General features: G+C 39.9%; 1 protein-coding gene across 8 annotated transcripts in view; it reads left to right on the forward strand.

The window, feature by feature from the left end:
* Nucleotides 1-26,088, forward strand: part of DNM3 (dynamin 3) — a 638,181-nt gene that overhangs the window by 321,276 nt on the left and 290,817 nt on the right. For all 8 annotated transcript variants that reach the window (XM_069545637.1, XM_069545635.1, XM_069545641.1 and 5 more), the window contains one exon: nucleotides 19,171-19,284. In XM_069545637.1, coding sequence (XP_069401738.1) covers nucleotides 19,171-19,284 — 114 coding nt within the window. The remainder of the gene's footprint in view (nucleotides 1-19,170; nucleotides 19,285-26,088) is intronic.

The raw sequence follows: 26,088 nt of genomic DNA on the forward strand, positions 1-26,088 counted from the left end.
CAACCTGGGGAGTTCATCTTTCAGGGTCCTATCTTCTTGCTTTTTCATACTGTTCATGGGGTTTTCAAGGCAAGAATACTGAAGTGATATGCCATTCCCTTCTCCAGTAGACCATGTTTTGTCAGAACTCTCCACCATGACCCATCCGTCTTGGGTGGTCCTACATGGCATGGCTCATAGTTTCATTGAGTTACACAAGGCTGTGGTCCGTTTGATCAGATTGATTCATTTTCTGTGATTGTGGTTTTCATTCTATCTGCCCTGATGGAGAAGGGTAAGAGGTTTATGGAAACTTCCTGATGGGAGAGACTGACTGAGGGGGAAACTGGGTCTTGTTCAGATGGGCAGGGCCATGCTCAGTAAATCTTTAATTCAATTTTCTCTTGATGGGTGGGGCTGTGTTCCCTCCCTGTTATTTACATTGGGCCAAACTATGGTGGAGGTAATGAAGATAGTGGCGACCTCCTCAAAAGGTCCCATGCACGCAGTGCTACACTCAGTGCCCCAACCCTACAGCAGGCCACTGCCGACCCATGCCTCTGCCGAAGACTCCTAGACACTCATAGGCAAGTCTGGGTCAATCTCTTGTGGGGTCACTGCTCCTTTCTCCTGGGTCCTGGTTTGCACAAGGTTCTGTTTGGCCCTCCAAGAGTCTATTTCTTAGTCCTGTGTAAGTTCTGACAGGGGGCTAATGGTGACCTCCTCCAAGAGGGCCTCTGCCGTACCCAAGTCTATTGCACCCAGAGCCCCTGCCCCTGCAGCAGTCCACTGTTGACCCATACCTTCACAGAAGACACTCAAACGCAGTTCTGTCTCATTCTCTGTGGGGTTACTGGGTTCTGGTGTGTACAAGGTTTGTTTGAGCACTCTGAGCATCTCTGGTGAGTATGAGGTTTGATTTCTTTTTTTTTTTTTAATTTTTAATTTTTTTAATTTTTTATTTTTTTTGGGGTAATAGTATTTTATTTTTTTTTCTTTTCTTTTTTTCTTTTTTATTTTTTAAATTTTAAAATCTTTAATTCTTACATGCATTCCCAAACATGAACCCCCCACCCACCTCCCACCCCATAACATCTCTCTGGGTCATCCCCATGCACCAGCCCCAAGCATGCTGTATCCTGCGTCAGACATAGACTGGCGATTCGATTCTTACATGATAGTATACATGTTAGAATGCCATTCTCCCAAATCATCCCACCCTCTCCCTCTCCCTCTGAGTCCAAAAGTCCGTTATACACATCTGTGTCTTTTTTCCTGTCTTGCATACAGGGTTGTCATTGCCATCTTCCTAAATGAGGTTTGATTTCTAAATGCATCTTTGCCTCTCCTACTGTCTTGCTGGGGCTTCTCCTTTGCCCTTGGATGTGGGATATCTCCTCACAGTTGCTTCAGCACCTACCATCTTGCTGGGGCTTCTCTGCCCTCGGATGTGGGGTATCTCCCCACAGTCACTCCAGCTCTGCATAGTTCTCACATTATACAGTAGATATTTGTTCTCAGCTTAGTATCAGATGATTGTATCATAATCTATTAACCAATTTCCAGTTAGGCAAATAGGTTGTTTCCCATTGTTTGCTCTTAGACACTGTACTATTGGCAACATCTTTGTATGTGCTATGAATTAAGGACTATATCTCTGAAATCAGACTACCATGGAGACTATTTTTTATTTGCATACTAAGGTTCTAAATTCTCAGAGTGTGCTCTGCAAAGTGGAGCAAAATGGAAGAAAGCCTGTTTGCTGTGTGATAGGAACCTGACTTTAGTTTTCTTATTTGTCACATAAGGAAAATAATCAGTTCAGTTCAGTTGCTTAGTCATGTCTGACTCTTAGTGACCCCACATTCTGCAGCATGCCAGGCTTCCCAGTCCTTCACCATCTCCCAGAGCTTGCTCAAACTCAAGTCCATCAGGTTGGTGATATCATCCAACCATCTCATCCTCTGTTGTCCACTTTTCCTGCCTTCAGTCTTTCCCAGGAAAATAATACCTCCCTCAAAGGATTACTGTGTGGATTGAAAGAAATAATACACACGGAGCTCTTAGCACAATTCCTGGCACAGAGTAGTGTTTCAGTTCAGTTCAGTTCAGTCACTCAGTTATGTCCAACTCTTTGCGACCCTATGAATAGCAGCATGCCAGGCCTCCCTGTCCATCTCCAACTCCCAGAGTTCACTCAAACTTATGTCCTAGTGTTTAGTAAATGTTAGATATTATTTTTTTGAATTCCTAGAAATGGTGTCAAACTGTATGCTTTACTTATTTCAGACCCTTACAAAACTCAGTGCTCTGATTTCCTAGAAAGTTAAATCCATGGAAGTAACATCCAAACATAGAAATGTCAGTTAGTCAATTCATTCATAGTGGTACTTTATTAATCTTGAGAACAAAACAATATTTCAGCAAATATGTGATTATTTTGTATTTTAATTTGATTATTCTTTAAATCCCTTTATCTATGCTTTGCTTTGCTTGTTTCCACAGCTTCTTTATCCCAGTCATAAGTTCATATTTTTCACGTTATGTCAGCCCACTGGTGAGACTCACCTGGGCATTGTCACATTCGCTCTCATCTGTGGACAAAGGGGCAGAGCTCCTCGCTCAGGTCTTGGTCCATCATAGGCATTCCATACTTGTGGGTTGACTGACTTATCAAGTGTCTTAGGTGAGAAAAACCTTTGAACATGTCCCTGAATTAAACTTATCTCTTAAAATTGCACACGTGACCAGTCAGAATGGCTGCTATCGAAAAGTCTACAAACAGTAAGTACTGGAGAGGGCGTGGAGAAAAAGGAACCCTCTTACACTGTAGGTGGGAATGCAAACTAGTATAGCCACTATGGAGAACAGTGTGGAGATTTCTTAAAAAACTGGAAATAGAACTGCCATACAACCTAGCAATCCCACTGCTGGGCATACACACCAAGGAAACCAGAATTGAAAGAGACATGTGTACCTCAATGTTCATTGCAGCACTGTTTACAATAGCCAGGACATGGAAGCAACCTAGATGTCCATCAGCAGACGAATGGATAAGAAAGCTGTGGTACATATACACAATGGAGTATTACTCAGCCATTAAAAAGAATACATTTGAATCAGTTCTAATGAGGTGGATGAAACTGGAGCCTATTATACAAAGTGAAGTAAGTGAGAAAGAAAACCACCAATACAGTATACTAACGCATGTATATGGAAGTTAGAAAGATGGTAATGATGACCCTATATGCGAGACAGCAAAAGAGACACAGATGTAAAGAACAGTCTTTTGGACTTTGTGGGAGAAGGTGAGGGTGGGATGATTTGAGAGAATAGCGGACTCTGTGGGAGAAGGTGAGGGTGGGATGATTTGAGAGAATAGCATTGAAACATGTATATTATCATCTGTGAAATGAATTGCCAGTCCAGATTTGATGCATGAGGCAGGGTGCTCAGGGGTGGTGCAATGGGATGACCCTGAGGGATGGGATGTGGAGGGAGGTGGGAGGGGGGCTCAGGTTGGGGAACACATGTATACCCATCGCTGATTCATGTCAATATATGGCAAAAGCCACTTATACTGTAGAACCACAATAAAACCAGCAAAACCCACAATATTGTAAAGTATTTAATAGCCTCCAATTAAATAAATTAATTTTAAAAAATAATAATAACAGTCTAAAAAAACACCCAAAAAATGAGAGAAGGCTGGGAAGTGGCAATACCAAGGGGTTATGAACAGACTGTTAGGAATGTTAAAAATGTTACCATCTTGATTTCTAGAGATGGTTTAAAAGATATAAACATTATGTTAAAACTTAATTTGTACACTTTGAACAATGTAGTTTATAAAAAAAATTGCACATATGAACCCCTTTCTTCCTCAGGGTGTGCTTTCTGTGGGCAAGCTAGCTCCAAAGTTGAATAGGGGAGAGAGTGGGGGAGGGAATGGCCCTGGAACTATACTTCTCTATTTATTTGTCTAGATTTCCCAGTCTGAGAAGTCACCTTCCTCCTCCATGGCTGGAACAAGTGAGGAAACAGCAGGTGTGCTGTCTTTATTCCCTCACCTCTTGAGGGATTCCTCAGCCTTCCTCCACCTTTTATTCCACTGAGTTTAACCATTAAGGTAGTGGTTAACTAAGGGTGTGGCTAGCCTCTGAGGGAAGAGATCAACAGTCCATCAGCCCTGCTACTACTTTCTAGAAGCATCTCCTCTAAAGCTAATCATGGCTTGTTCGGACATCCTTCTCAGACCACTAGTGGTTAGAGGATTCTGAAATGAGTCTAGATGGCGCATGAATAAAGTTCACTCCAAGGCATAGTTTGTGCTCCAGGTCACGTGTTTCCTCCCTATTTTATTTCCTATTTCAAATTACGTGCAGCCATATTTTCCCCCTAGCCCACCAAAGATTCTGCAGTGATCACATGGTATCGATAATATAAAGCATTACACCCAGTAATAAAATCTAAACAAAATAGACGTGTCCTCCTTGTGATGATGAGCCCCCTTGTAGTATGAAATTATCAGAAATTAAAGTCCAAAGATTACATTTCTGAAGGAATTTGCAAAGTCTGAAATAGCTGTGGAACATCATATTAAAGTCATCCTGCAGTTCTTCCTTTCTGGGTCTCTGTTGCCCAGGTGGAGTTGGCATTCTTTCAGCAGCTGTACCCTGATCTGGCCTCCATAAAATGGGTTGTTCCTTCTGGGGTTTTGAAGTTGAAATAGTCTCTTGTGTTCCTTCATAAATAAAGCAAAGAGGGCACAGAAAAGATAATCCCAGCACCAGGTCCACCACAACCAAATTTAATAAGACAGATAGACTCTTACATTGGAGAAGGAAATGGCAACCCACTCCAGTGTTCTTGCCTGGAGAATCCCACGGATGGCGGAGCCTGGTGGGCTGCTGTCTATGGGGTTGCACAGAGTCGGACACGACTGAAGCAACTTGGCGGCAGCAGCAGCAGCAGGTTACATTATATTTCTAGACCTTTTTCATAGATATAGGCATTGATGATAGTAGACTTTCAGAGGTATGAATTAAGAGGGTAGACAGAAAATCTTGCTGGTTTTAGCCCTGCTGTCAGTCAGTTTTTCTTCTAGTTTGTGAACCTATAAATGTATTGGGGGAGATCTCTCTGTAAGTTAAATATTGCTACTCTGTGCATAAATAGGCAAAGCCATCCACATATTTAGTCTTGGAGAAGAAAGCTTGAAACATTGCTATTTCAAAGTTTAGGACTTTGCAACCATGGCAGACCCAGTCACCAGGTCATATTTGAGTTACCTTTCTCTCTGGTGAAGCATATTTAAAACATAATTTTTCCTTCCCTTTGGCTTTTGTTTCTCTGTCTGTTGTTATATAAACAGACTTTCTTTTGCTTAGATGATGAAGCCAGAGAAGTTTGAGAACATATGCTGGGGTGGGGGTGTGGAATTGACTCTTTTGAGTCTAAATAAGCAAGACAGTTAAGAGCAGCTGTCCACAGTTCCCTTCTTGCCCTGGCCTGGGATAAAGGATGGCACTGAGGGCAGCTAATCTAACCCTTCCTGCATGCATGTGTGCTAAGTTGCGTCAATAGTGTCTGACTCTGTGTGACCGTATGGACTGTAGCCTGCCAGGCTCCTCTGTCCATGGGATTCTCCAGGCAAGAATACTGGAGTGGGTTTCCTTGTCTTCCTCCAGGGGATCTTCCTCATCCAGGGATTGAACCCATGACTCTTTTATTTCCTGCACTGGCTGGCTGATTCTTTACTGTAGCGCCATGTGGGAAGTCCCTAACTCTTCCTACTCCCCTCCCTGCCCTCGAATATTGGGCTGGCCAAAAAGTTCGTTCAGATTTATGTTTTTTTTTTAAAAAAAAAAAGACCTTTCTTTTTCACCAAGAATTTAATTGAACAACACATTCACTAGCCGAACTTTTTGGCCAACCCAATAAACTAAAGCTAGACCTTCGAGTTCTCTGTGATATGTTAATATATATGAACCTCAACTGCAGTACAGTTTAAACATAGCAAGTCTAATTCTCCCTCCTGAAGTCTATCAGGCCTTTATTTAGAAAGACTTTTCTTCCTAGATTTGAATTCTTGCCCCAGGCACACCTGTTTAGGAAAATCTCTGTTAGTCAAATTCAAGGATGAGCAGCCTATGTCCTGAGGAGGCCTGTGTTCTCAAAGGAAGGTCCCTCCTAACTAGCCTGTTGACCTGCCTGGCCTGTGCCCTTGCTGGGCCTCTGCAGTTTTGTACATCCCTCAATGTCAGCCCTGCGGTGTGTGAACTACCTTTATAGAAGCAGCTACTCACCTATGGTTAAAGCCTTTTGTAATCTCCCAAGATCGAAATATGAAAGTCTGTGGTTATAAACTCCACATATAGGCTGCAACAGTTAAAAGCCAGCTGCCAAGCTGAGAAAAACTTGTATGGTCTACCAAAACTTAAGCCAAGGTCAGAATGCCCTGCTCACAAAGTTCAAGGCCCAAAGCTTTTCCACATTTACTGTTTTCTTCCCATAATTTTATTCCTTGTCTTGTGTTTTAATTTTACGATCCAGTGTGCCAGACAGATGTTGAAGTCTGAAGTTGTCCCTAAGATACAGATTTTGCCAACCCTGACAGGGCCTGAATTCATGGCATGGAGGAACTAACTAGAACATACAGGCTCACCACTAAGGAGAGGGGTGGGCCACTCCACTCTCCCTCTTCCACTTTCTAAGTATCTGTATTTGGCAAAAAAAGCTTGGGTCATATTTATAGCGATAAATATTTAAAGATGGTTTGCTTCAAGCCTTACAAATAGGACATGCCCTTTCAGCTCTCAAGGTCCCTTCCAGTTATATATTTATGGTCTTGTTTACTTGGACAGTCAAGACAGAATTTGATATTCAAACACGAAGAGGCTGTAAATGGTTATTGTACTAAACATTGATGGATTTATTTCGGTAATCTTAAATTTGAATACCAAATTAATGTATTATATCTTTTTCTATGAAGAGACCACAGTCAATCCCATTTGTCTTAATGTTCTTTTAAAATTTTATTAGTTTTTGCCTTTTCTTGCTCCTTCACTTTGTTTGGTTCTATTAATTTCCCTTTAGTATTTATATCTCTTGCGTTTTGACCAGTTTTCCTTAATACTTGTCTTTTCTTCTTTTGTTCCAGTGTTTCTCCCTGATTTTGTGATTTTTCTCCCCCTCAATTCTTCTATGGAAAAGTACATTAGGAATTTCTCTTTCTTAATTCTTACTTTGAGTTGTTTGTCATTGAGGGGGGAAGTTCATTTGTGAACAATATGCTTTCCCCCACCCCCTACCCTAGGAGGGATTGGGATTGGACTAGTGCTTCTTAAACATTTTTATGACAACTGCTTGCTGACAGCATTTAGCACTGAACACACTTCCATGGGATTCCTGTGAAGGGATGTGGGCCACGTGTACTCACAGCATGGCAACTGTAATTATAATCCTCCTTTTCTTGCCAAGTGAGAAAGCCTATTGTAATTAAAATGATTAATGTCATAGAAAGTAAGAGACACACATAATGTCACACATAGAGATGTGTGTATGATTACTGCATTGGCAAGATCCCCTGGAGGAGGAAATGGCAACCCACTGCAGTATTCTTGTCTGGAAATCCTGTGGTGCCTTTGCAAATTTAATTTTAGCTGTTATTAGTACCTCATCAGAGAAGGCAATGGCACCCCACTCTAGTACTCTTGCCTAGAAAATCCCATGGATGGAGGAGACCGGTGGGCTGCAGTCCATGGGGTCGCTAAGAGACAGAGACGACTGAGTGACTTCACTTTCACTTTCCTGCATAGGAGAAGGAAATGGCAACCCACTCCAGTGTTCTTGCCTGGAGAATCCCAGGGCCAGGCATGCCTGGTGGGCTGCCGTCTATGGGGTCGCATAGAGTCGGACACTACTGAAGTGACTTAGCAGCAGTGGTACTTCATAATTTCCATAAAGCTCAGGACTAAATGATATTTAATAAAATATCCATTTTGCTTATAATGGTCAATACTTCTAGAAATAGTGCATCTTTGACAGGGGAATCCAGTGATGCCAATAAGATCAAGCAATTCATTGCTTCACATCATCTTAAATTCTCCAAACTCTATTTTTGCCTTTACCTACATCAGCAGTCCCCAACTTTTTTGGCACCAGGGACCAGTTTCATGGAAGACAATTTTTCCATGGACGTGGGAAGGGAGTGGATGGTTCCAGTGATAATGGGAGCACTGGGGACCTGCAGATGAAGCTTCATTTGCTCACTCACCACTCACTTCCTGCTGTGCTACCTGGTTCCTAGCAGGCCATAAACCATTATTGGCCCATGACCTCAGGGTTGGGGACACCTGATCAATGTAGTACCTGCCTTTTTTGTTGTTGTTTATTTTCTGCCTCTCTATTAGCTCCCTCCTGGCCTCATTTTTCTGCCTGGCTTAGATTAAATGGATGATCACCTAAATCCATTGAAATGGATGTTGAAAACCTTCAACATCTTTACATCCCTGAACTTTGGTCACTTGGGTCTAGAACACTGGATCAGTTCCCACTTACGTTTACTTTTTCTACATCAAGTGTGCAGAGCGCTTTTAGAGATGATAATGTAATTGCTGATTGTGGCCCTGCAGTTTATGGTCTTTATTCTCAGCTTTCAGCCATTATTTTTAAGACCTTATGTTTTTAGAGAAGTTTTAGGTTTACAACAAAATTGAGAGGCAGAAACAGATTTTTTTCATATTTCCTTTGTGCTCGCACATACGTAACCTCCCTCATTATCAACATTACTCACCAAAGTGGTACATTTTTTGTTAAACCAAAGATGAACCTACATGGACACATCATAATCACCCAAAGTCCATAGTTTACCTTCTGGTTCACTATTGGTGTTATACATTCTATGAGTTTGGAGAAACATATAATGATATATATCCATATAGTATCAGAGTATATTCAATGCCCTAAAAATTCTATGTCTGTGTGTTAGTCACCCAGTCATGTCTGATCTTAGTGACCCCATGGACTATTGCCTGCCAGGCTCCTCTATCTGTGGGATTTCCCAGGCAAGAACACTGGAGTGGGTTGCCATTTCCTTCTCCAGGGGATCCTCCTATGTCTCCCACATTGCAGGCAGATTCTTTACCTCTGAGCCACCAGGGAAGTCCTAAAAACCCTATATACTCTGCCTATGTATCTCTCCCTTTTCCCACCCGACCCTTGACAACTACTGATCTCATGGACTGTAGACTGTCAGTCTCCTCTGCCCATGGGATTCTCTAGGCAAGAATACCAGAGTGGGTTGCTATGCCCTTCTCCAGGGGATCTGCCTGATCCAGGGGTTGAACCCCTGTCTCTTATGTATCCTGCATTGGCAGGCTGATTCTTTACCACTAGTGCTATCTGAGAAGCCCATTGTCTCCATGGTTTTCACTTTACCAGAATGTCATATAGTTGGAATTATACAGGATATAGGCTTTTCAAATTGACTTCTTTCACTTGTGAATATGCATTTAAGATTTTTCCGTGTCTTTTAATGACTTGATAGCTAATTTCTTTTTAGTGTTGAATAATATTCCAATATCTGGATGTGCCATGGTTTATTTATCCATTCGTCTACTGAAGGACATCTCAGTTATTACCCAGTTTTGGCAATTATGAATAAAGCTGCTATTTTGTTATTGTTTAGTTACTCAGTCATGTTCGACTCTTTGGGACCCCATGGATTGCATCATGCCAGGCTTCCCTGTCCTTCACCATCACCCAAATCTTGTTCAAACTCACGTCCATTGGGTCGGTGAAGCCATCCAACCATCTCATCCTCTGCCATCCCCTTCTCCTCCTGCCCTTAATCTTTCCCAGCATCAGGGTCTTTTCAAATGAGTCAGTTCTTTGCATCAGGTGACCAAAGTATTGGAGCTTCAGCTTCCGCATCTGTCCTCCCAGTGAATATTCAGGGTTGATTTCCTTTAGGATTGCCTGGTTTGATCTCCTTGCAGTCCAAGGAACTCTCAAGAGTCTTCTCCAACACCATAGTTCAAAAACATCAATTCTTTGGCACTCAGCCTTCTTTATGGTCCAACACTCACATCCATACATGACCACAGGAAAACCATTGCTTTGATTATATGGACTTTTTTCGGCAACGTGATGTCTCTTCTTTTTAATACACTATCTAGATTTGTCATAGTTTTTCTTCCAAGGAGCAAGCATCTTTTACTTTCATTGCTGCAGTCACCATCTGCAGAGATTTTAGAGCCGAAGAAAATAGTCTGTCACTGTTTCCATTGTTTCCCCATCTATTTGCCATGAAATGATGGAACCAGATGCCATAGTCTTCATTTTTTGAACATTGAGTTTTAAGCCAGCTTTTTCACTCTCCTCTTTCACTTTCATCAAGAGGCTCTTTATTTTTTCTTTGCTTTCTGTCATGAGGGTGGTGTCACCTGCATATCTGAGGTTATTGATACTTCTCTCAGCAATCTAGATTCCAGCTTGTGCTTCATCCAGCCTGGCATTTTGCATGATGTACTCTGCATATATCATATACCTTAAAGAACCAGGGTGACAATATATAGCCTTGACATACTCCTTTCCCAGTTTGAAACCAGTCTGTTCCATGTCCTGTTCTAACTGTTGTTTCTTGACCTGCATATAGCAGGAAGCAGGTAAGGTGGTCTGGTATTCCCATCTCTTTAAGAACTTTCCACAGTTTGTTGTGATCTATACAGTCAAAGCTAGGGGAGGTGATGGAATTCCAGTTGAGCTATTTCAAATCCTAAAAGGTGATGCAGTTAAAGTGCTGCACTCAATATGTGAGCAAATTTGGAAAACTCAGCAGTGGGCACAGGGCTAGAAAAGGTCGGTTTTCATTGCAATCCCAAAGAAAGGTAGTGCCAAAGAATGTTGAAACTACCTCACAATTGCACTTGTCCAACACACTAGCAAGGTAAGGCTCAAAATTCTCCAAGCCAGACATCAACAGTATGTGAACCAGGGACTTCCAGATGTTCAAGCTGGATTTAAAAGAGGAACCAGAGGTCAAATTGCCAACATCTGTCAGATTATAGAAAAAGCAAGAGAATTCCAGAAATAAACATCTATTTCTGCTTTATTGACTATGCCAAAGGCTTTGACTGTGTGGATAACAAACTACAGAAAATTCTTCAAGAGATGAGAATACCAGACTACCTTACCTACCTCCTGAGAAATCTGTATGCAGGCCAAGAAGCAACAGTTAGATCTGGGCATAGAACAACGGACTGCTTCCAAATTGGGAAAGGAGTATGTCAAGGCTGTATATCGTCAACCTGCTTATTTAACTTACATGTAGAGTACATCATTCGAAATGCCAGGCTGGATGAAGCACAAGCTAGAATCAAGATTGCCAGGAGAAATATCAATAACCTCAGATATGCAGATGATACTACCCTTATGGCAGAAAGGGAAGAAGAACTAAAGAGCCTCTTGATGAAAGTGAAAGAGGAGAGTGAAAAAGCTGGCTTTAAATTCAACATTGAGAAAACAAAGATCATGGGATCTGGTCCCATTACTTCATGGCAAATAGATGAGGAAACAGTGACAGACTTTATTTCCTTGGGCTCCAAAATCATTGCAGATGGTGTCTGGAGCCATGAAATTAAAAGACGCTTGCTCCTTGGAAGAAAAGCTATTACCAACCTAGAGAGCATATTAAAAAGCAGAGACATTACTTTGCTGACAAAGGTCTGTCTAGTCAAAGCTATGGTTTTTCCAGTAGTCATGTATGGATGTTGGATCATAAAGAAAACTTGAGTGCCAAAGGATTTATGCTTTTGAACTGTGGTGTGGGAGAAGACTCTTGAGAGTCCCTTGAACAGAAAGGAGATCAAACCAGTCCATCCTAAAGGAAATCCGTTTTGAATATTCATTGGAAAGACTGATGTTGAAGCTGAAACTCCAGTCTTTTGGCCACCTGATGCTAAGAGCTGATTCGTTAGAAAAGACCTTAATGCTGGGAAAGATTGAAGGCAGGAGGAGAAGGGGATGACAGAGGATGAGATGGTTGGATGGCATCACCAACTCAATGGACATGAGTTTGAGCAAGCTCTGGGAGTTGGTGAAGGACAGGGAAGCCTGGCATTCTGCAGTCCATGAGTCTCAAAGAGTATGATATGACTGAGTGACTCAACTGAACTGAACTGACACTGTGAAATGTTTTAGCTTAGTCAATGAAGCAGAAGTAGATGTTTTTCTGGAATTCTTTTGCTTTTTCTATGATCCAGCGAATGTTGGCAATTTGATCTCTGGTTCCTCTGCCTTTTCTAAATCCAGCTTGAACATCTGGGTGTTCCCGGTTAACGTATTGTTGAAGCCTAGCTTGAAGGATTTTGAGCATTACTTTGCTAGCTTGTGAAATGAGTGCAATCGTGCCGTGTTTTGAACATTCTTTGGGATTGCTCTTCTTTGGGATTGGAATGGAAACTGACCATTTTCCAGTCCTGTGGCCATTACTGAGTTTTCCAAATTCCTGGCATATTGAGTGAGGCACTTTCACAGCATCATCTTCTATGATATGAAATAGCCCAGCTGGAATTTCTTCACCTCCACTCACTTTTTTCTTTGTAGTGCTTTCTAAGGCCCACTTGGCCTCCAAAATGTCTGGCTCTAGGTGAGTAATCACACCATTGTGGTTTTCTGGGTCATTAAGATCTTTTTTGTACAGTTCTTCTGTATATTCTTGCCACCTCATCTTAATATCTTCTGCTTCTGTGAGGTCCTTACCTTTTTGTCCTTTATTGATCTGAGCTGACTGTGGCTCAAATCATGAACTTCTTATTGCAAAATTCAGACTTAAATTAAAGAAAGTAGGGAAAACTACTTAGCCATGTAGATGTGACCTAACTCAAATCCCTTATGATTTTATAGTTGAAGTGATAATAGATTCAAAGGATTAGATCTGATAGACATAGTGACTGAAGAACTATGGACGGAGGTTCATGACATTGTACAAGATGTAGTAATCAAAACTATCACCAAGAAAAAGAAATGCAAGAAGGCAAAATGGTTGTGTGAGAAGGCCTTACAAATAGCTGGAAAAAGAGAAGCTAAAGTCAAAGGAGAAAAGGAAAGATATATCCATCTGAATGCAGTGTTCCAAAGAATAGCAAGGAGAGATAAGAAAGCCTTCCGAAATGAACAATGCAAAGAAGCAGAGGAAAACAATAAAATGGAAAAGACTAGAGATTTCTTCCAGAAAATTGGAGATACCAGGGAACGTATCATGCAAATATGGGCATAATAAAAGACAGAAATGATGACATGTGATAGTGAACATGTTTTCATATGCCTGTTTGCCATCTGCATCTTTGTTGAGGTATGTTAATGTCTTTGGCCTATTTTTTATTGGATCTTTTGTTTTCTTATTATCAAGTTTTAAGATTTGTTTGTATATTTTGGGTAACAGTCCTTTATCAGATATGTGTTTTGCAAGCATTTCTCCCTATTTGTGGCTTGTCTTCTAACACATTGATCCTGTCTTTTGCAGAGTAGGCATTTTTAACTTAAATGAAGTTCAGATTACCAACTTATTTCTTTCACAGATTGTGTTTTTGGTGTTGTATCTTAAGAGGCATAATATTACCCAGGGTCATCTAGATTTTCCCCTATGTTATCTTCCAGGGGTTTTCAGTGTTGTGTTTTGTCAACCTTTTTTCTTTTCTTTTCTTTAAACTAATTCCTATTATGCTGTCTCTCATTCAATTACTGATTGTCCCAATACTTAACACTATGCTCAAGCCTTCTTTCCAACTTCTCATCCTTACTTTCCTGCAGATAATTCAGTCTGTTCTCTTATCAAGAGAAATAGAAGCTCAACTATAACCTTTGTCAACCTTCTACGCTTTGCCATGCAGAGAACCTACATCTATCCTCACTCTTTCAGCCTCCCAGACTCACAAGATCAGGCAGCTTCATTCCTGTTCAAAGACAGCCCCCTCCCTGTGCTCTTCATCTCATCCACTCCCATCTTCTTTGCCATTACATCATTTTTTCTATATCTCTTACCTTGTCCTATTATTTCTCCTTAAGCAATAAATGTACTCAATTTTTGCTCATATCAAAAAAGAAAAAAAATCCACAAATCAAAAAACAATAGCAACTGCAAAAACAGCAAAAGCACCTTCTTTGATTCTATGTCTATTCTGGTTTTAACTTGCTTTCCTCCTTCTCTAGAAAGAGCTCTCTCTAGCCATTGTCTCCATTTTTCACTTCCCATTCACTTTTCAACCCAGTGAACTCTGACTCATCCCACCACCTCACTGCAACTGGCATAGCTAAGACACTATGATGTCTGCATTGCACCTTACATGTCCCTTTTTGTGCTGAATCTGATACTCCCAGCCACACATTCCTTGAAATTCACCTTGCCTTTCTTTGGCTTCCTTAATGGTTTTGAACTCTGAATTCTAGATCTTTATAACTAGGCTCACACACATCTTAATGAACACATTTTTGTCCATGAGAAATAAGTTTGTTTATTCCCATAGCATAAAAATCCATTCTTTGGGATTTGATGAACTCTTTGAAAGCATTTTCCATGTCCTCCTGGTTGTAAAAACATTTTGCCTGCACAAAGTTGTTGAGATGCTGAAGAAGTAGTGGTCAGTTGGCGACAGTTCAGGTGAATATGATGGATAAGGCAAAACTTTGTAGCCCAGTTTGTTCAACTTTTGAAGCATTGGTTGTGTGATGTGTTATTGGGCGTTGCTGTGGAGAATTGGGCCCTTTCTGTTGACCAATGCTGACTCGGGGCATGGCAATTTTTGGTGCAGCTCATCAATTTGCTGAGTATACTTCTCAGATGGACTGGTTTCACAGGGGTTCAGAAAGCTGTAGTGGATCAGAGAGACAGGAAACCACCAAACAGCGACCATGACCATTTTTTGGTGGAACTTTGGCTTTGGAAAGAGCTTTGGAGCTGCTTCTTGGTCCATTCACTGAGCTGGTCATCACTGGTTGTCATATAAAATCCATTTTGCATCACATATCCCAATCCGATCAGGACATGGTTCATTGTTGTTGCATAGGATAAGAAAAGACAACACTTCAAAACACTGATTTTATTTTTACAGTCAGCTAATGAGGCAGTCAGTCTTTTTTCACCTTTCCAATTTGCTTCAAATGCCGAATGACCATAGAGAGGTCAATGTTGAGTTCTTAGGCAACTTCTGTAGTTGTGAGAGGATCAGCTTCGATGATCCTCTCAGCTAGCCATTGACAACTTCCTATGGCTGGCCACTATGTTCCTCATCTTCAAGACTCTTGTCTCCTGTGTGAAACTTCTTGAACCACTACTGCACTGTACATTCCATTAGCAGTTCCTGGGTCAAATGCGTTGTTGACATTATGAGTTGTCTCCACTGCTTTATGACTCATTTTGAACTTGAATAAAAAAATTGTTTAAATTTGCTTTTTGTCTAACATCATTTCTTAGGTGTAAAATACATATAAAATAAACAGCAAGTAGTAATTCATTAGCAAAAAACATAAAGCAATAAATATTCATTAAAATGATGTATAGCTTAATCACATTTATTCAAGAATATATTCTAATATCAAATGGCAAAGTTCAACAATGTAAAATTGAAATTACTTTTGCACCAACCTTATATTTTCCCAAGGATTCCCCTGTGAGCCACTACTATTTCACACAGTTTTATCAATGCTTGTCACTTATGTATATATACTGATGACTCACAGGTCTAAATGTCCAGTCCTAACATTTCCATTTTGCATCAGAGGTCAGGTCACAACTATTTGTATTTCCCATATGCATGCATGCTAAGCTGCTTCAGTCTTGTCCAACTCTTTGTGACTCAATGTACTGTAGCCTGCCAGGTTTCTCTGTCCATCAGATCCTCCAGGCAAGAATACTGGAGTAGGTTACCATGCATTCCTCCAGGGAATCTTCCTGGCCCAGGAATCAAACCCATGTCTCCTGCATTGGCAGGCAGGTTCTTTACCACTAGTACCACCTGGGAAGCACATGTGTTTCCTACAGATACTTCATATTCAGCATGGCCTTGACTGAATTCACTGTCAACTCCCTCACTTCTAAAACTTGGTTCTCTTCCTCTGTTCTTTCTGATTTGGTAGCCCCATGAGTTTCAGAATCTTTCTAGAATAAATAGCACAGTGTCCAGTAAAAATATAATGCAAGCCACATTAATAAACAATATTTAAGATATACTGTGTTAAATAAAATCTATTCTTAATATTCATTTCACCTGCCTCATTTTATTTAACACAGTATATCTTAGATATTATCATTTTCGCATGTGATACATTTAAAAACATTTAGTGAAATATTTTATATTTATTTTGTATTAAGTTTTCAAAATCCACTGTGCATTTTACACTTATCACACATCTGAGATTAAACTAGTCACTAAGGCTCAATAACCATATGTGGTTAGTGGCTACTGTACAGTGCAGTTCTAGAGTCTTTCCTTCCACTAATCCCGCTTTCATCCAGCCATTATTCCTACTGATTTGGTCTCCTAGGTGTTTGTCCAGTAGGTTTACTTATTTTTATGCTTTCTTCATCATGACATTACTTCACACCTTGTTCATTTATCACCTGGGTTATTTCAGCAGCTTACATAACCTAGTTTGTCTCAGGGAGCATGGAAAATTCGCTGGAATACAGGAGGATATAATAGAACATCTAAATACATATTTTTATCTAGAAAACAAGAAAACAGTTAAGATGTATTAGTATTTAAAATGTGTGTATGTGCGTGTGTGTATGTGTGCTGATGCCAGTACTGTCACTGTGACACAGAGAGGTCAATAACAAAGTTGTAAACGTAACAAATAGATTTCTCCCACAAAATAAAAAAATAAAATATTTATTTCATCTTCATATCATACTTTCAAGTTTCGTTGTATGTTTCTGTGGATGTACACAGTTTAGTAGTACAATGGTCATATATATTAATAAATTTACATGTATACTTGAAATTTATTTTTATTTTGCCAATTTTATCTAGAATTTGGGGTCTGTTGAACTGGATTGACTCTGACTTTACCCCACTTACCTCTGCAACCTCAATTTCTTCATCCCAACTCATATTTTTGGCGTGAAGTGGCTCTTTTTCATTGTGTTCTTTTTTTGTCCTTCTTTATGGAGAACAAATAAACAGGCAGACAGGACTACTTCCTGGTCTAATTTAAATTCCGTTAGGCTCTTTTGAGCAACCATGTTTCCAAGGAAAGCCTATTAACAATTAACATTTCTTAAGTTGTATCCAGTATCCTTCTCTTACTTAGCATACATCTCTTGTTACACTATTACTTTGAAATTATCTCTTTCTGGATCTCCCTTCCCTATAAAACTGTAAAATTCTTGAGGGCAGGGTGTAGCATCATCACCTTTCTCATACTGACATATGATAGGTTCTTAGCAGATGTTTGCTGGACTGAATTCATGGTTCTTCTTAATGAAGCCAGCCTGTTCTATCAACAGGTGAAATGGTGATTTTCTTATTGCAGTTTGGAGTCTGGAATACTTCTTCTTTATCCCAGATGCCTGATAAAATGAAATAGTGAATATACTTTCATTGAGCGGGCTATATTGAGTATGCTGTTTGTAAGCTATGGTGGTGTGGGTAGCAGTCTTACTGGGAAATAACCAGTTCCTTCTTACTAAAAATTAAATGAGATTATTTGCTATAAGGAAAATGAAATTTTGCAGTGGTTTTCAAACTTTAGTATGAAAAAGACTCACTTTGCAAAGTATTAATCTGTAGTTCCCTGGGTTTCATATGTATCTATTCTGATTCATGTGGATTTGTAGTTGTCCCAAGAATTTGGTTTTAGAAAGCATCCCAGTGGCTATTTACTGTAACCATTTTATTTTATTAGCTGGTATAAACCATACTTTGAGAAGTATTGTTTCCTTCTTTCTGAAGCAGAGGATAAGAAGGAGTAATTTTAAACAGTTGTACTGCCTTAGTGTGGGCCTGAATGGGGTTCTGTCTGGGGGTCTGTAGAGTTAAAAAGGGAAAAATAGCTGATGCTGCTAGGTACTGAAACAGGAAATCAAGGGTAACTGAGACTGGGAGTGTGGAATGAGTCTTGGAAGATCAATAATGACCTTGACTTATTTCACAATTTTCCCTAGAATTGGCTTCCCTTCTTCAACTAGAAAACTTAAAAATCAAATGTAAATATAAAAATAAAATCTGATTATTAGGGTATTTCCACTTACCTTTAGGAAGTGACACCCATTAGTCATTCAGTAAGTAATTTTAAAAAATATTTCAGGATGTCTAGCATAATGAACATGTAGGTATAAGGTGATTTTTTTTATATTTAGAATGATATTACAGTTCCATATAGTATTTCATTTCTGTGACAAAAATTATCTAGCATAGAGGAAATGGTAAACTATGCCACATGGAAAACAAAATTTAACTTTGCAACAACCATGAGAAAAAAATAGATCTTCATTTAAATGCCATTTGTAGATAATTTCTATCTAAGTTGTTTATGTTTGAAAAGTTAAACATGTTTAAAGGTTTTTATGATGATTCTGGGTATTCTTTAGCTTAGCAAAAACAACCAGAAGTAGATGGGTAAATCTGCACCATTCAAAACTTCAAACATTTAATTTTAGCGTATTGTTTCAGCTTTCTCTCCCATTCAGCCTGTTGAGAGCTGTTGGCTTGAGTGTTTTCTTTTCACCATTTGCTGGCCAGTCTCTGGTGGAAATTCTGAGATGCAAACCAGGCAAACAAATGGGCCAGTGGGCTGGACAGGGATAAGAGACAGTGGGCCTGGAGAATCTATTGTTGTTCATCCAATCAACTAAATATATTTTAATTGTAGCAGCAGTGCCATAAATAGGCCAGGCACAACCATTTAATCTGCTGTATTTTATTCCTGTTTCAGTCTCTGTGCTTCCACCATCCCTACGAATCTGCAATTTTGATTTGATTTTGTTCATTTGATGGGAGAGACTTCCCTCTGGTTATCTGGGCTTTTGGAATATATATTATTTTGAATAGTTTAAGAGAAGTTGAGCTTTGAGGAAACAGTGCTGTTCTTACTGTAACTTGTATCTTGTTTTTAACTTAGGACGAGACTTGTGTTCCCCATAGACTTATATTAAACTAAACATCTCTGCCGATCTGTGCTCTCTTGAAGGTGATTCGCAAGGGATGGCTAACCATCAGCAACATTGGCATCATGAAAGGAGGCTCTAAGGGATACTGGTTTGTCCTTACTGCTGAGAGTTTGTCCTGGTACAAAGATGATGAGGTAAGTCACAAAAGTGACAGAATTTTTAAAATTAAAACGCTTCTGTTTCAGATGAATTGATTTTATTGTGATATACAGTTTTGAGATGCTAGTGGTTTTCATTTAGTAAGACTTGGCTTGGGATGTTTGTTTGAAGAAACACTGTTTTTTCCTCATAGATTTTAAATTTTACAGTAGTTCCTTCAAATATCTTTTATTTCTGTGATGTACTCACATGTTTGTTTACCTAAAGGAACGGAGTTAGGGACCTGTAGTTGAAAACTTCCTTCTTTGTAAGAATGGCAAGTTACTGATATAGTGAAAGCTATTTTCATTAAATAATGTTTTGAAAATACTCAAGGTAATAGATCATCATAGAAACAAAGTTAATAGCAGTGATGCAGAGTTAATAAAGCATTTTGGAATTGTCGCTGTGACATCTGTCTCAAATGACAGGCTTTTGAAAATGTCCAAATCACTAGTCTTCAAGTGAGTCCCAGATAATTGTTTATACAAATTTTTTCTTTGAGAATTTGATATCTATGTAAAAGCATGAATTATGATAATTATGGTATTCTGGTTCACGTTAAATGTTAATAATTTTGGTCCTGTGACTTACTACTCGTTTAAATCTGATAGTTAGAAAAGCACACACACACAAAAATCAGTGTTACAGAGCCATTAAAGCACTATAAAAGGATACTGGTAAACTTGGGAGCGCATGGATGGAAATTCAGCAGTGTTTTGGAAATTTTAATAGCTCTGGTTTGAGGTGAGAAGTTTTTGGTGCTTTTAACGCAGCATGCAAACATTGGTTAAGAATATTCTGTGATGGCAAAACTATTTACAGGTGAGATTGTCAATTGTGTTTGGCTGTAAATGGTAAGCATTTCAGAGTTAAAAGTCCTTCCACTCTTGGCTTGATAGCTTTTGAAAGCACTACAAGGTACTTTCTCAAATTGTTGGAGGAAAGCTTTGTGTCCTGCCTAGTTCTAAGTGCTTTGTGCACAATAGTGTGTGGAATAAGTATCAGATGACCCACTGAGGGCCACTACATTTTCTTCAGTGAAAGTGAAAGTGAAGTCACTCAGTCGTGTCCGACTCTTTGCGACCCCATGGACTGTAGCCTACCAGGCTTCTCTGTCCATGGGATTTTCCAGGCAAGACTACTGAAGTGGGTTGCCATTTCCTTCTCCAGGAGATCTCTTTGACCCAGGAATTGAACCCGGGTCTCCTGCATTGTAGGCAGATGCTTTACTGTCTGAAAAGTAATGTGGATTACCAGGGAAGTCCAAATTAAAAGGAAATCAAATCCTACAGAAAGATCCAAAGGAAATTTCTACTCAAAAGCTTTATTTCAAGTGTTTATGTCATGTATTTTACTAACTTCAGTCAAATGTGACATTGGTCATGAGTCTGAGGATTAGCACAGGTTTCTTTCCTGGGCTGGCTGCTTAGATAACTCTCTTAATTCTGTGGAAGCTCCAATGTTTAAAGACTATAGCTTCTGGAGCTCTGAGATGCCTTCCTAGATATAAACATCAGGAAATAGAAAATCTTCTTTTGTGTTCAGTTGCCCTACTAAATCTTCTCTTAGACACAATTTGCTTACAAGCATTTGGGTGATTATTTATGTACATTTGAATACAGATTGGCCTCTGAGTCTCTCTCAGTTATTCCAGGGAAAGCGAAAGACCTTGCTGAAGAAGCATGATAATTATAACTAGTTTTTTTTTTTCTTTATATACTTATTTACTTTTGGCTGTGTCGGGTCTTAGTTGCCGCTTAACGGGCTTAGTTGGTGCACAGCATGTGGAATCTTAATTCCCCAACTAGGGATCAAACCCACATTCCCTGCATTGGAAAGTGAATTCTTAAACACTGGACCACCAGGAAATTCCTAGTTTTATATTGATTAATGACTCATTTGCTTCCCTCATAGCTCAGTTGGTAAAGAATCTGCCTGCAATGCAAGAGACCCTGGTTTGATTCCTGGGTCAGGAAGATCTGCTGGAGAAGGGATAGGCTACCCACTCCAGTGTTCTTGGGCTTCCCTTGTGGCTCAGCTGGTAAAGAATCTGCCTGCAGTACAGGAGACCTGGGTTCTATCCCTGTGTTGGGAAGATCCCCTAAAGAAGGGAAAGTCTATCCACTCCCATATCTGACCTGGAGAATTCCATAGACTGTATAGTCCATTGGGTTGCAAAGAGTCGGACACGATTGAGCAACTTTCACTAATGACTCATTTAATCCACATTATAATCCTAAGGATAAGTACTATAATTATCTTCATTTTTCAGGTAAGTAAATGAAGGAAAAAACATAATCTTTTGAAAAGTCATTTCTTTGGGTTCAGTTTTTCTTATGGAAAACACTTGGTGTTGGTGAGAATAACTCACTTGCCAAGGTCTCACAACTGCTTGATGACAAAGCAGAAATTTGAATATAAGCTGTCTGGCTCCAGAGTTTATGCCTTCAACCACAAATGGAGGCAAGAACCTCCAAGGTGTTGGAGTTTTCCTAGTCAACCTCGTCCCACTGAGGATTTATTAAGATGCGTTCCAGGCATCCTGGCATTGACCTTTCTCTGAGTGCTAGTATCAGGGGCTCTGAAGACTCAGATTAGCCACTACTGTTGGAGTGTGGCTTTAAGGGTTTTGTTGTTGTCATTGTTTGGCTGTGGGGGTACTGAAACAAGTCAGTCTGAAGGTACATGATGCTCTCTGCAGGGAAGGAGGAGGATTTGAGGGCTTGTTGAGCTCATGGTCACCCGTCAGCCCCTCCTCTCTGCTATAAACTCAGAATAGCTTTTTACAAAATCTCTGCTGCTGAAGCTCTGTCATGAGCACTTGATTACAATAAACAGAAAATACACATGTGCAGTTAGTAACTGGGTGCCAGAGAACATTTTTATTAAAGGCATATATATGGAAGGTGGTTGTATGTGTGTGTCTTGAGAGGCAGGGGTGGGTAACAATGACCCTTGAAACAAATTGGGATGATAGAGGTGCAGAAAGTTAAGAAAAGGGTTGTTTTCCTAGTTTAGAGTAATTGAAAAAAAAAAAAAATGACAGGCAAGTTTGGTACCCTGTGGAGCTAACTGCTAGACTAATAATACAAAATCAGATATTAAGTGCTCTGAAGAAAATAGGTCAATGAGCTAGAAACTGATGGGAGGAGGAACATTTAGATCGAGTGTTTGGAAGGAAGTAACACTGCAGCAAAACCTGGAATGATGAACTGTATAGAAGGTTGTATTGGAGAGCCCTCCAGGGTGGGAGTGGACAGGGAGCTTAGTGCTAAGATAGAGGAGGGGTAAGACAGAGAAGTAGGAAGTAAAATCAGAGGTATCTCATCAGTCCCACCAGTGATTCAGATTTTATCCCGAGGATAATTGAAAACCATCCACCTGTGACCTGATTGGATTTCTGTTTTAGAAAGATCACTCTGGCTGCTGGGTTGAGCATGATGTGTGGAATGGAATGTGTATGTGGATGGAGTGGGGTCAGCAAGAAGAGAAGAAGGGAGACTAGCTGGAAGACTGTATCAGTGGTTGAAGCAAGAGAAGATGGTGGCTTGTGCTGGAGAGAGGAGAGCTCAAGTTCAGGGTCACAACTTGATGGGCCACATACAGCTATATTGTAATTATTAGATACTGTTTCTCATTAAAAACTGCTCAAAACAACAGGAAAATTTCCAAATATTAATGCCTGACTCAAGACCCCTATCTTCAAAGTTTTTGTGTCAGTGGGACAGAGCCTTATTCCCCTGGAGCTATTCTCATTCATTCCCATCTTACTGCCTCTTGGTTATGGTCACCCTGGTTCTCAGTTCTGTGCTGTTTCTCTTACTAGCTCTTCCTACCACCGCAGGCCACCTTTGAGCCTACTGGTAGGACAGAAGTGAGGTGTCAGCACTGTTCCTTGCTCTTCAGTGTTATGCAATTAATAGTTATTAGCATCTGCTGGGAGATGAGGCTGGAAGAGCGGAAAGGAGGTCAGGAGAAATGCGAGGAGGGTGGGGCTTAGAGGTAGTGATCAGTCTCTGGCCTCTTGAATTTGTTCCCTCAACACCCACCCTTTAGTAGCAGTTTTAAATGATGCTTAGATTTCATACCAGCCTTGCTGTCATAGCTTAACTATGCTTCTGGATATGGATTAAACATGTTTCTGTGGGCAACTTTGAAAACCCCAAATTTAGAATTTTCCTTTGTGAAAATAAGCACGAGTTCTTACTCAACTTTTGGAGTCGGTTTGTTGGTAAGTTGAGTGTTTGTATTTTTTTCCCCTGATATCTCTCACATCAGTACCTACCCATTTTGGAAATCCTGTTCCATAGTAGTTTTTCTCTCTCAGTAAAGCAAATGTGACCCTGTAAATAATATTATTAAGTTACATGTTTGTCATTTATTTAATAATTTACATTCAAATTAGCATAGAGAATTATTGTTTCTATGTTCCTTCATATTTCTGCTTTATTATATACTTAGACTGATATGTTTTCATTATGATCTAGTTGGCTGTTGAATAAATAGCATATTATGTCATATAAATAGATATGGTTTTATTTAACTTATGACAGGTAGTAAATGTAAATGGCTTATGAAGTATTGTTGTGATTAAAGAATAATGGTTCAAACTCTTTACAGGGTGACATTAATTGAACGAAAGACCCTATAGACAATGGTGTGAAAAGGGTGAGATACTAGAGAATGTGAATTTTTTATGATTAACTGCCAGTGTTGGAAAAAGTCAAACTTCTCTGAACCTCTGTTTTAGCTTATCAAATGGGGACTATTCTTAACCAAATCACCTCAAAAGGAATTTGTATAACTCTAAGAAATCATATGTTAACAAGTGCCTTTATAAACTTTTAGGTATCACATTTATATATTTATTCTTATCATTGCAAGTAATATTACACCCTCCTACAATAATGTAGATGCAAAGAGCTGACTCATTTGAAAAGACCCTGATGCTGGGAAAGATTGAGGGCTGGAGGAGAGGGGGATGACAGAGGATGAGATGGTTGAATGGTATCACCAACTCAGTGGAAATGAGTTTGGGTAGATTCCAGGAGTTGGTGATGGACAGGGAAGCCTGGCATGCTGCGGTTCATGGGTTCACAAAGAGCTGGACACGACTGAGCGACTGAACTGAACTGAACTGAACAGAATAATAATGTCATTCTTTGACTCACATGCCTTCTAATTTCCAATTTGTTGTCATTTCCTATTGTGAGATAAGATGTATGCGATCTGGAATTTTTCAGCAGATAATGGTATGGTTCAGAGAGTAAGAGGAAATTCAGATTCTATCTCTTCAGTGGGACTTTTCCATGCCCCCTCTCCTCCAGCCTGTGAGTTAGAGATGGTGATATCAAACTATGTGATTTCCTATCCAAGATGGCAGAGGCAATAGTGTGATAACCCCATGTAATAATTTTAAGCTAGAGTTGGTGATGGTAATAGTAGGTCCCCAACATTTTCCCTGCTTTCTCCCTATCCTTAAAGTAACTAACTACCCTATTCTTAAGTTTTAGATGGATTCATGAACACCTTCAAACATCTGTGGACCGCATGTTTTGAACCATTATTGTATGTTACAGTAATGATATTTGTACTGTTACTAACAGATGATCTTAATAGAAAGGTTTCTAACCTATGTCCTAGGCAATGTTATCTCCACTTGTAATCTTCAGAGAATCTATATAATACAATGTGCTTATGGAAAACATAATTTATCTACTGGATACTTGACTATATATTCTTTGTGCTGTGCTGTGCTTAGTTGCTCAGTCGTGTCTGACTCTTTGTGACCCCATGGACTGTAGCCCTTCAGGCTCCTTAGTCCATGGGGACTCTAGGCAAGAATACTGGTGTGGGTTACCATACCCTCTTCCAGGAAATTGTCCCAACCCAGGGATTGAACCCAGGTCTCTTGCATTGCAGGCAGATTCTTTACTGTCTGAGCCACCAGAGAAACCCAAGAATACTGGAGTAGGTAGCCTATCCCTTCTCCACTGGGTCTTCTGGCCCTAGGAATCAAACTGGGATCTCCTGCATTGCAGGTGGATTCTTTACCAGCTGAGCTACTAGGGAAGCCCATATTATCCTTTAGCATTATTACAAAAGTGGCCCTGCACACATTTTTAGGGGCTATGCAGGCCTCTTCTTGGGTTCATCCTCTCCATGGCATTCTGTCATTGTGTATACCCCAAGTCAAGGAGGAGCTTATATGGGGGTGAGGACAGAGCTTGGATTTGTGGGCTTGCATGTCCTCATACATCCCTTGGGGTCTTAGATGAATCCTACTCAGTTCTTTTGATTTCTATCAAAATAATAACATAAAGATATTTGTAGTACTTATATTTACTCATGGTTAGAAGAAGCAATACAGAAATTCAAGCAGCCTTAAGTATAACATTAGACAACCCTCTGCGCAGCAGTTTTTAACCAATTGAGGACACCCTACTTAGCAACTCTAGCCTTGTGCTGGCCCAGCCCAAGGAGAGATGGCCTTTCTCTTCCCCTTCCCATCACTCTACTCAGTGCTGTCAGTTTGGATTGCCCCAAACTCAAGGTGTTTCCATGTTTCCTCATTATTTTATGTGAATCCATTCCAGATTAGTCAAAATGCTCAACCAAGCCAAATGGACTTCCAGTTAACAAGTTGCTCCTTAGTTCTAAAGTAATTGTGGTTGTAAAAAATATCTCTGCTCTTCATTCTGCCTGCTTAAACTCATGAAGCCCAGATTTCAATCTGAATGGTGGTCTGTATGATGATCATCATGATAATGGTTAACATTAATCATTTGTAGTTTACC

The sequence above is a fragment of the Ovis canadensis genome, chromosome 12 (genome assembly GCF_042477335.2).
Source record: "Ovis canadensis isolate MfBH-ARS-UI-01 breed Bighorn chromosome 12, ARS-UI_OviCan_v2, whole genome shotgun sequence".
In the NCBI taxonomy this organism is placed as follows: domain Eukaryota; kingdom Metazoa; phylum Chordata; class Mammalia; order Artiodactyla; family Bovidae; genus Ovis; species Ovis canadensis.